Source organism: Micropterus dolomieu, linkage group LG08 (genome assembly GCF_021292245.1).
Source record: "Micropterus dolomieu isolate WLL.071019.BEF.003 ecotype Adirondacks linkage group LG08, ASM2129224v1, whole genome shotgun sequence".
NCBI classification, from domain to species: domain Eukaryota; kingdom Metazoa; phylum Chordata; class Actinopteri; order Centrarchiformes; family Centrarchidae; genus Micropterus; species Micropterus dolomieu.
In genome coordinates, this window is record NC_060157.1 from 331830 (window position 1) to 343578 (window position 11749).

Sequence of the window (11749 nt, forward strand, 5' to 3'; positions counted from 1 at the left end):
GAAACCAGATAATCAGAATTCTGCTATTTCCAGAAGCTAACTTTAAAACGTACAATTTCAAATAACTTGATTTTAAAGGTCTAGGGTGTAACATTCAGGAGGATCTGTTGACAGAAATATAAGCTATGTTTTCAGTGGTGTATAAAGACCTTCCATAATGAACCGAAGAAGAAGAAGTAATGTTAGGGCTGGGCAATAAAACAATAAATATTATCACAATATAATTTTCCTCAATAACAACAAATGTTTGATATATCGTCAATAAATGTTTAATTTCATGCATTTGAATCACAAACTAATTAGCACTTTTTTTTTCTATTAAAATATTTATTTTGTTGAGGAAAAGGGACTGAAAAAAGATTTTATCAAAATCGTTTGTTTCACCTCAGATTTGTGAAATAATCCGCTTTGTTTGTCACGTTTTGACCATAAAGAAAAGTTTAAACCACAATTAACCATCTGTTTTTTTTTCCAACTTTCACTCAGCAAAACAAATAATAATAATTCTCAATATTGAAGTGTTTTGTCGTGATAACATTTTGGGCCACATCGCCCTGCTCTAAGTAACGTTAGTCCTAACTGTGCGGTCTGTCTGTGTTTCAGTCTCCAGCTAACGTAGAGAAAGCTCTGCGTCTCTTCAGTCAGTTACTGAACAACAAGATGTTCCTGCTGACCTTCATTCACACTCTGGAGGCTCAGAGGTCGTTCTCCATGAGGGACAGAGGGAACGTCGCTTCGCTGCTGATGGCTGCTCTGCAGGTAGCTGCTAACTGTCTTAATAATGGTTACAATGCTGATCAATAAGGCGTCATTAATACTTACTGATCGTTATTAGATGGCCCGGTGCTAATAACTGTCCAGTAGTTATAGAAAGCTGGCTAATAAAGATTTATAGATGTTATTCCATTGAGCTGTGAATCATTGTCTTGTAGATGTAATACCTGGCTTGACATTGGTCTCTTAGGGTCGGATGGAATATGCTACAGTGGTGTTGAAACAGCTGCTGGCCGACCTGATTGAGAAGAACCTGGAGAACAGAAACCATCCCAAGCTGCTGCTGAGGAGGTCAGTACACCTCCTGTAACCTTTAACCCCGAACCTCACACATCATCTTCATCATCATCATCATCATCACCGGCGGCCTGACTGTCCTCTCTGCAGATTCATCCGGTTGGGGGTCTTCAGGTGGCTGAAGAGGCAGAGCCGCATATCTTGGCTCAGTGTGGGCGGGGCAAAGTGGGGGATGTTTTTTCTTTCTTTCCTTGCAGTCGCTTTTTCTCTGCGATACAGCGGAGCTTCTTTGCATGACGTGCAGGAAGGGTTTCCTTCAGCAACGCCTGTCCAATGCGACGTTCCCCCGGTCGCTTGATGCGATGTTCCTTCAGACGTGTCTTAATGTCCTTGAATCGATTCTTTTCCCGTCAGGGGCTCGCTGATGTTTCTCCAGCTGGGAGTACAGGATCTGCTTGAGGAGACCTGAGTTAGTCGAGCGAATCACACGGTCAGTCCGTCCAAGTTGGTGTTGCATTATCGTGATGCTGAACACGTTGGCTTCCTCCAAAATGCTGATCCTCAGAATATATAAGATCTTTGGTGGTGATGTCCCAGGGCTGTAGGGGGTCCATGACTCCGCTCCGCACAGCAGGGTGGGGAGGACCTCAGCAATGTAGACCGAGAGTTTTGTTTGGACCTTTAGGTCTCGGTCAGAGACTCTTTTTGAGAATCTGGCATATGCTTCACTGGCACATCTCAGGCGACGGTTGACCTCAGAGTCTGTCAGCTTGAGAGGAGAGGAGGCTGCAGAGGAACTATTATGATGGGCCGGGTCGATGGCTGATTCCCGCAGTACTCCCTCAGACAGTGGTAGCAGTCTGTTTGCGAGGACACGAGACAGGATCGAGATTCTCCTGGAGTTTCCATGTTCAGCGTTATCCCCCTTCTTGAATATGGTCTCTGTTAGAGCATCCCTGAGCTGGGGGAGGTTCTTCTCTTTCCCACAGCTCGAGGAGCAGGGTGCGGATGTGGTGCATGATCTGCCACTACACACCAACACTACTGATCTGACGCAGAAAAATACATGAATAAAGTACCCTGGACTGCACACCTGACCTCTGACCTCTGTGTTCAGGACGGAGTCTGTAGCCGAGAAGATGCTGACAAACTGGTTCACCTTCCTGCTGCATCGGTTCCTCAAGGTAAGCCGCCGCCTTCTTCCTCTTCCTAACTGACCTCGTTAAGCTCTTCCTCTTCCTCAGTCTGACCGTGACCAATCAGATCAGGGCTGCAGTTGATTTATTCATAGGAAATGAAGGGGATTGGTTAAATCCTGCTGCTGATGAGTTTTCAGGATTAAACTGTGGTAATGAAGGGATTCTCTCTGTCTGTCTGTCAGGAGTGTGCAGGCGAGCCTCTCTTCATGCTGTACTGTGCCATAAAGCAGCAGATGGAGAAAGGCCCGATCGACGCCATCACCGGGGAAGCTCGCTACTCTCTGAGTGAAGACAAACTCATCAGACAGCAGATCGACTACAAACAGCTGGTAACACACACAGTTTCAATGCAGACAGACCGCAGATTCCAGTTTCGGGTTATTTCTGATCTGCTCTTATTTTGGTAGTTTGGTCCATCTTGTCAGTAATAACCACAGTGGCTATAACAGAAGTGGGCGGAGCCGCCGTGGCGTCCCCCGCTGGTTTGTGGACTACCATTTCGAAGCTTCCAGTTTGGCATTTTGGCCGTCGCTATCTTTGTTTTTTGGAACCAGACGTGACCATATTTGGACGAGAGGGTGGAGCTAGCTAGCTTGGTTAGCAAGGTGCATCTGTAACTCAGGTTAGCTGTGATATTAGCTGGGATGCTAATTTTAGCTAGCAACAAACAGGCTTTAAACAAAACTTACTTAATGAAAACTGAGCAGCCGACTCCTGATGAGCTTTTTCAGCGGCGCTGGTTAAATGTACACAGAGCAGCGGATACGAGTCGCCTCTATCCTGACTGACAGGCCGCCATGGGAGAGACGTGTCAGTCAGCTTGTAGCCCTCGCGCTCGTGTAAATCTTAATACATTTGCCTGTAGATGCAAAAGCACCTGGCACGTTACCTCACCTTATCTCTCTCAGGTGTGACTAATGGAAACAACTCATTTTTTATTATTCTATTTATTTTCTCTGTTTGGTTTATAGTCCTTAATGCAGAGAATATATTTTATTGATTTTATGTTATCACAGAGCAAACACACCCCAAAAAGCTATCATGTCTTAAATATGAATGTGAGCATAAAAATAACATGTAACTTGGTAAAGAGTTAAACTTTATACTGATTTTCCGTTAGATGGCAGTGAAGTTGGCATTAAATTTCATCCTGGGTGGTATTAAATCTATTTAACTTGGAGAATCCTGTAACAAATAACACCAGACGTTCTTCAGGGCGGCATGAAGTTTCCAATGTGATGCGTCCGTTTGGAACTCGTCCATCAGAGGGTTCTGTGTATGTCGTGTCAGCTGCTCATTATTATCGGTTATTGATGAAGCAGAGTGCTTTGAATCACCTGTTGCTCTGTGTGTTTATTATGCAAATGAATGTTTCTGTTTGCATCGTGTGGGATGTAACCCAGCAGCACCTCCCCCCCCTTCTCTCTCAGACTCTGATGTGTATCCCTCCGGAGGGCGAGGCCGGGACGGAGGTGCCGGTGAAGGTGCTGAACTGTGACACGGTGACTCAGGCCAAAGACAAACTGCTGGACGCCGTCTATAAAGGAATCCCGTTCTCTCAGAGACCTCAGGCCGACGACATGGACCTCGGTAACCGCTTACATCACAGACACGTGACTCCATGTTAAAGGATCGATTATTCACTCCAGCCGCCAGCTTTAAATCCAAACTCACGTCAGAAAAAGATGCAACGGAAATATTTTATGAAATAAAATGAAGCTGCTCAGTGTACACTGAGCGTCGGCGTCCTGCTCGCAGCTCGTTGGTCTCAGATCAGGAGTTCTCTCCATTCTAGCAGCTCTGTGAGAACCCGAAACAGTGGTGGTTTAAGCTAGATGCTAACATGCTAATGTTTAGCAGGTATAATGTTCATCACGTTCACCTTCTTAGTGTAGCGTGTTAGCATGCTAACATTAGCAGTAAACACACCTGATGGGAACGTCAGTAGCTCTGCAGGTATTTGGTCATAAAGCAAAGTGTTGGACTCATTAACATGTCGACCTGAAGGTGGCGCACCACCAGACACACATTCCCACCCAGAGGGCCGAGCTGCTAGCTAAACCTCTAAAAGCTAAGGTAGCCTTAGCTAGCTCCTCGGTGGAGAGCAGCAGAGAAACTCGCTGACTGTGCGCTTGTGTTTGTGCTGTCAGAGTGGCGTCAGGGCCGACTGACCAGGATCATCCTGCAGGACGAGGACGTGACCACCAAGATAGAGAGCGACTGGAAGAGGCTGAACACACTGGCACACTACCAGGTACGCACACACACACACACACACACACACACACACAGGTGTGTGACACCAGGTGAAACGTTTCTCTGTCGGTTAAAAAAGAATATCAAAAGACAGATCGAAGATCTGAGAACGTAGAGCTGGGCGATACGGCCGGAAATGTTATCGCGCTAAACGTGTCTTATCATTGGGTTTCGACATTTATCAGGATAAATGTCATTAATGAATTTCTTTCAGGTTTAAATTCAGATTTTTGCTCCTGAGTCAAAGTTAATGTGGTTTAAACTTTTCTTCCTGCTCAGAACAAACTGTTGAGGATCAGTAAACAAACCTGAGGCCGAACGTTCAGAACTCTTCTGATCTGCTTAGTCTTTTTTCCCCAACAAAATAAATGTCTTGAAGTGCTGATTCGTTCGTGATTCAAATAAATTAAATCAAACATTTATTGAACATTTGTTATTTCGTTATTGAGGAAATTATCAGTGTTTTATTGCCCAGACCTGTGAAAACGTAAACTTTTGGTTTTGATCATTTGAATGGGAGAAGTAAATCCTCCATATTTACAACGTTTCTTTCAAATATTTGTCTTGAAAGTTTTGGAAATTGCCTTGATATTCAAAAATCTCCTCTCAGAGGTTTAATCAGCTCTCTCTGCTTTGCATGCTGGGAAGTCTGAATGAGTCTTAAAGGCGGAGACTGTAACTGTTTCTTAGTTTGTTTTTTGCATTTCTGCAACTCTCTATTGTTAAATGTTTGCAGCTGATGCAGACAGCAGCTCAGCGGACTTTCATCGAGTTTTGAAAGCAGCGTTTTAAAATGTCTGCGAGGCTCGTTCAGAAGACACATCTGCAAAATGTAAAACCATCGCTTTGAAGAAATTATTCCCAAAAAATAAAAACAACAAAGCTCACAGAAAATACTGATAAATGAATAAATAAAATGTGGAGGGAAAATGAATGATCAGAAAATGTTACTGTGTTCTTTGGCGGCGAGACGGGATGAATCTGAACCTCAGGACGTGTGAACACCTGGAGACGGATCCGGTCCAGAGGATCCATGTTTCCTCCTCAGTCATTTAACTTCAGATTAAAAGCTTCTGTCCTGTCAAACGGCGGCGCCGGGAGTTTGAGCCGCCTCGGCCTCATTATCAGTTCCTGCGTGTCCGGGATTGACAGAGTTGGCGGCCTGAATGGTTAATTAGTCGGCTGATTGATGGAGCGTTCAGCTGATTGACTGATGTGTTGCTGTGTGCTGATAGGTAACAGACGGCTCTCTGGTGGCGCTGGTCCAGAAGCAGGTTTCTGCCTACAACATCGCCAACTCCTTCACGTTCACCAGATCGCTGAGCAGATACGGTACAGCGCGCACACACACACACACACACACACACACACACACACACACACACACACACACAGGAGCTCGTATTGATCAGTGATCAGAGAAGGTCACTTTCCTCTCTCTCCTTGTCGCTTCAGAGTCGTTACTTCGGACGTCCAGCAGTCCTGACAGTCTGAGATCCAGAGCTCCGATGATCACCCCGGACCAGGAGACAGGTACTGCAGCACCAACAGTACTACTATAAAAGAGGTGTTGGTTCTGATCCCCAAACTTGACACCTCTATTAAAATGAATGAATTATCTGGATGTTTCTTTTGTGGCTGCACACCTCCACAGTTTGTCCGGTTAGAACAAGTAAGAATGATGTAATGAAACTCTCACACTCTTTGTCCTTGCAACTTCTTTATTGTAGTATGAAAATCTGGTGTGTGTGTGTGTGGTAACTGTAAAGAGAATAAACAGATAGCAATATAATAAGAGAACAAGTATGAATAATGACAAAGATGAATAACTGAAAAGGCTCGGTTGCAAAGGCTTACTGACCCGTCAGTTAACGGGAGGGAAAAGTCAGACATAAACTACATATCCATCCACCTTCAACCGCTTATCCTGCGTACAGGGTCGCAGGAGCATCGGGTGAAAGGCGGGGTAGACAAACAACCACTCACATTCACATCTAAGGACAATTAACTTAGTCCACATGTTTTTGGACAGTGGGAGGAAGCCAGAGAGAACATACAAACTCCACACAGAAAGGCCGGGACGACCAGGGTTTGAACCCATGACCTTCTTGCTGTGAGGTGACAGTGCTAACCTCTGCACCACCGCGCCGCCCTCTAAACTATATATATTGATTATAAACATGAAAACCAACACCACAATATATATGCAATATGCTCTGAAGTGAGACAGGAACACACAGAAACATCACACGTGATAAATCGAACAAGCTAAATACTCTAAAGCTAAATATATTATATACTACTACTATATAATATATAGTAGTAGTAGTAGTAGTATTGAGCAGTATGTACTGTGCTGTAATGTGTTGTGTGTTTCCAGGAACTAAACTGTGGCACCTGGTGAAGAACCACGAGCACAGCGATCAGAGAGAAGGAGACCGAGGCAGCAAGATGGTTTCTGAGATCTACCTGACCAGACTGCTGGCCACCAAGGTAACGCTGAAACGCTGCGCCCCCCTCAGCTCGTCAGAATCAGAGTCCGAAAAGCTTTTAGTAGTTCTTACACGTAGGAGGAATTTGTTCTGGAGAAAAGGTGCTACACGTAGACGCACAAAGACAAACATACAGTTGACATAAACAAATGCAGAAACATGTAAATATGGGATCAATTGACAAAATATAAAATATAGAAGAATAACGATTAACACTTAACGACAAACAAACATTTCCTACCGAAGTGGCGGGCTGCTGGACGTTTTTGTGTTTGATTTATTTTCTAATTAGAATATTTAGTCATTTGAATTATCTGTTAGAATATTTAATCCCATGCGTTGGTCCTCCCACCACTAGGGGACGCTGCAGAAGTTTGTGGACGACCTGTTTGAGACGGTGTTTAGCACCGCCCACCGGGGCTCTGCTCTCCCATTGGCTATCAAATACATGTTTGACTTCCTGGATGAGCAGGCCGACAAACGACAGATCAGCGACCCGGATGTTCGGCACACCTGGAAGAGCAACTGGTGAGAGAAAATGAGAGGATGGTGAAGACCTTAATCACGAGACAAAAACAGATTTAACAGATGTTTCTGTGTGTCTGCAGCCTTCCTCTCAGGTTCTGGGTGAACGTCATTAAGAATCCTCAGTTTGTGTTCGACATCCACAAGAGCAGCATCACTGACGCCTGCCTGTCGGTCGTCGCTCAGACCTTCATGGACTCGTGCTCGACGTCTGAACACCGGCTCGGCAAAGACTCTCCGTCCAACAAGCTGCTCTACGCTAAAGACATCCCCAACTACAAGAGCTGGGTGGAGAGGTAGCTAACACACTAACCTGCTAATAATACACAACTACATGAGCTGGGTAGAAAGGTAGCTAACACGCTAACCTGTTAATAATACACAACTACATGAGTTGGGTAGAAAGGTAGCTAACATGCTAACCTGCTAATAATACACAACTACATGAGCTGGGTAGAAAGGTAGCTAACACGCTAACCTGTTAATAATACACAACTACATGAGCTGGGTAGAAAGGTAGCTAACACGCTAACCTGTTAATAATACACAACTACATGAGCTGGGTAGAAAGGTAGCTAACACGCTAACCTGTTAATAATACACAACTACATGAGCTGGGTAGAAAGGTAGCTAACACGCTAACCTGCTAATAATACACAACTACATGAGCTGGGTAGAAAGGTAGCTGACACGCTAACCTGCTAATAATACACAACTACATGTGTTGGGTAGAAAGGTAGCTAACATGCTAACCAGCTAATAATACACACCTACATGAGCTGGGTGGAGAGGTAGCTAACACGCTAACCAGCTAATAATACACAACTACAAAAGCTGGGTAGGGAGATAGCTAACACGCTAACCAGCTAATAATACACAACTTCATGAGTTGGGTAGAGAGGTAGCTAACACGCTAACCAGCTAATAATACACAATTACATGAGCTGGGTGGAGAGGTAGCTAACACGCTAACCAGCTAATAATACACAACGACAAGAGCCTGGAGTGTGGCGACATGCTAGTGAGTTACTATATGTAGTTATCAAGCCAGTAGTTTACCCCAAGTTATTCTTTAAAGGTGTCTTAGAATGGAATTACATGGCATGGTTGAATAAAAAGAATTCAGGACATGAAGCTACAGTAACTACTAGCTGCTGCAGGAGCTAAAACTGTGTGTTCAGACAGAGGATGAAGCGACGGACAGAATTAGAAAAATAATGGGGTTTTTTTAAACATTAAAACATTTTCTAGTAGAAACCCTAAATACAAGTATGAACCTTTAACCATCACTGTAATCTACCCCAACAAACCTCTAGTTAACATAAAGTGAAATAAACTATAAAGTTATCAGAGAGGCGCCTTAATGTTACAAGTAAACTCCATCAATCAAGTGGTGAGATGGTTACCGAATGTAAATAATGGCACACTGTAATGTAATTAGTGTTGACGATTAATAAGGCGATCGCCTGTTGGGGCAAAAGCAAAACAATTACACAATTAGCACAGGAGACTTAATTATCTGGGTAAATTAACGTTAAATTAACACATTAGCTTGTTGATACAATTGTGTGTGTGTTTGTGTGTGTGTGTGTTTCCTGCAGGTACTACAGGGATATTGCAAAGATGCCCAGCATCAGTGATCAGGACATGGACGCCTACCTGGTGGAGCAGTCCCGTCTCCATGGCAACGAGTTCAACACACTGAGCGCCCTCAGCGAGCTCTACTTCTACATCAACAAGTACAAGGAAGAGGTGAGAGGGGTGGCATCTCTTGACGCGTTGCCGTGTTGTTGACGTCCTACACGTAGGAACCCTGCAGACAACATGGTTGATGGTTAGAAACGTGGTGTGAAATCACGTATTGCATAGACAGTCCAACTCATCTTTGTAGTGACGTCCACATTGTTTCCACACTGACTTAAAAGCACATGAACACACCGAAGAGGTCGGAACACTGGACCATCTGAGGAGCACGTGAGTGCACAGTGTGTCCTCGCACCTATGAGTGAAAGATCACAGCGGCTGGAGTCGGCACAGTGGGAAAATTATGTATGGTAGTGATTGCATCCGTTTGGTCCATCCAACACTTCCAGTGCAATAAATCTGGTCAGATTGCTGTGAACTTTGACGGATCCAAGACTAACAGCCACGCTAGTACTGGACAAATAGGAATCTAGGCAACATAAAGGGCTCACAAAGTTATAACAGTTCAGAAAATGACCACAAAATGTCAGAATAGTCCGTCCTATAGTTGCAGAGACATCCGTCCGTTTTTCACCACCTTGTCATGACGTTGCAGTGGTAGCAGACCAAGTAAAGCAGCCTTCTCCCTAGCAACATCCTCCTGCTGGGTCCAAAGCATTTCCATGCCAGATGGGATATGTAACCCCTCCACTGTGTTCTGGGTCTGCCCCGTGGTCTCCTCCCGGCTGGACATGCCTAGAGCCATCCCGATCAGATGACCAAACCACCCTAACTGAATCCTTTCAACATGACTGGCTTCTACCTGCAGAGGGAACTCGTGTCAGTGACATCTGTGAGCTCATTTATTTGGTCAAAATCCAAAGCTGATCTAGAGCTTTGCCTCCAGATTTGCAGGGTTCGGATCTCATGTTGATCTTACCCTAATTCACGACTCTGGCATGTTTGAACTCCTTTACTTGGGGCAGTGTCTCACTGAAATGAAGAGAGCTGTCCACCGTTTTCCGGCAGAACACCGTGGCCTCAGACTTGGAGGTGCTGATACTCATCACTGCAAACTGCTGAGACATTTTATACAGAGCCAAAACCGTCAACCTCACAGTGCCTCTCAATGAAAAGTTAGGGGATCACTGAAGTCGTTCGGATTCATCCATAACAGACCATGAATTTCTGTCGAGCGCATCGTGACAATCCATTCGATCTTATTTAGATATATCACTCTTGACCAAGTGTTTGAGTGACCGACAAACATTACCACCCGTGGAACCAGGCCTCTGTGTCTGAAAATGTTCTAATCTAACTGGAAAACTAGATTAAAGGTTCCAGACCACATTCATGCTTCATCAGGGATGATTCAGATGTGGACACATCATTCCATGTTGCACCGCTCTCAGAACAAACATGACTCTTTTCTTGACTGATAAACATGTTGATAAAGTTTTGTGAAACATCTGCTAGTGGCCTTTTCCTGTTTAAATCAATGGGATTCTTTCAGTTCAAAACGGAACAGACAGCAGGAGCTTCTGATATGGAGAGAACCAAGTGTTTACACTGTTCATCAGTAATATTGGACACATCATTCAAATTAAGTTAGACCCTTATTTTCTTTGTAGGTGCTTTGTAGGTCTTATGTCTTTCCCTTGTCTCTGCAGATCCTGACGGCGTTGGACCGGGACGGGTATTGTCGCAAACACAAACTGAGGCACAAACTGGAGCAAGCCATCAACCTGATGTCTGGGAGCAGCTGAGAGGAGGAGAAGGACTGATGGACCGATGGATGGATGAGGGGATGTGGAAGAAGAATGGGGGAGGAGGAAGTGAGGGCGTTTTATTTTTCTGAACTGTTTGAACAGTCAGCTGAACTGCTCAGTGTTGGACCGAACTGACAGCCACAGCTCCGGCTCTTTAGCAATCAATCCATCAGCAATTTATTTGTCAACTGATCGATTGATTGATTTGAAGACTGATTAACTGGCTAGCTGGGGCCCCAACTACCTCCGTTCGGTGGATTTTTGGGGCAGAAAATCAGTTTCCAAACCGATTTGGATACATTTACAACATGACTTCAACGTGGAATGGAGTCATTTTGAGGCAAAAAATGAACCTTCTTGATGCATCTGTCGGTTTGGATTTGGATTTAAATTCACTGCAGTTGTAAGCAGGGATCGAAGCAAGCGGGCGTGGCTGTGGAAAAACCTGGAAACGAGGCTAAAGACTGAGTTATGTTTAACCACACGATGGATGTGAAATGAGGACTAATCGACCTGACTTCAGGATTCACAGCCTGGAACTGTCTGCACGCTGGGTCGAAGAGTAAAAGGTCAAGTCACGTTTCCGTCAAGGCTGCTGACTTCACCTTGTTCTGGTCTGAAGGATCGAGAAACTAAGATGATGGTCAGAAGGTCACAGTAAGATCGCATCAGGCTCAACCTTTGGAGCCTCTTTGTAGTCTGGATGAATCCGGGCTGAATAATAAAAGGTTGAGTCGAAGCTTACCGCAGAAGGTCAAAGCCTCTGTACTGATGCGGTTAGTTTGGACCATTTACCCTCACCTTGAATCCTTTG

General features: G+C 44.6%; 1 protein-coding gene across 1 annotated transcript in view; it reads left to right on the forward strand.

Moving 5' to 3' along the window:
• The window catches only part of plxna3 (plexin A3), a 137651-nt gene extending 125912 nt beyond the window's left edge, over positions 1-11739 (forward strand). The window contains exons 28-38 of the mRNA XM_046055385.1: positions 2129-2195; positions 2393-2539; positions 3641-3800; positions 4361-4464; positions 5702-5798; positions 5922-5999; positions 6847-6959; positions 7317-7486; positions 7567-7779; positions 9085-9235; positions 10837-11739. Of these exons, the coding sequence (XP_045911341.1) occupies positions 2129-2195; positions 2393-2539; positions 3641-3800; positions 4361-4464; positions 5702-5798; positions 5922-5999; positions 6847-6959; positions 7317-7486; positions 7567-7779; positions 9085-9235; positions 10837-10932 (1396 nt within the window). The 3' untranslated portion in view covers positions 10933-11739. The remainder of the gene's footprint in view (positions 1-2128; positions 2196-2392; positions 2540-3640; positions 3801-4360; positions 4465-5701; positions 5799-5921; positions 6000-6846; positions 6960-7316; positions 7487-7566; positions 7780-9084; positions 9236-10836) is intronic.
• The last annotated feature ends 10 nt before the right edge of the window (positions 11740-11749 follow it).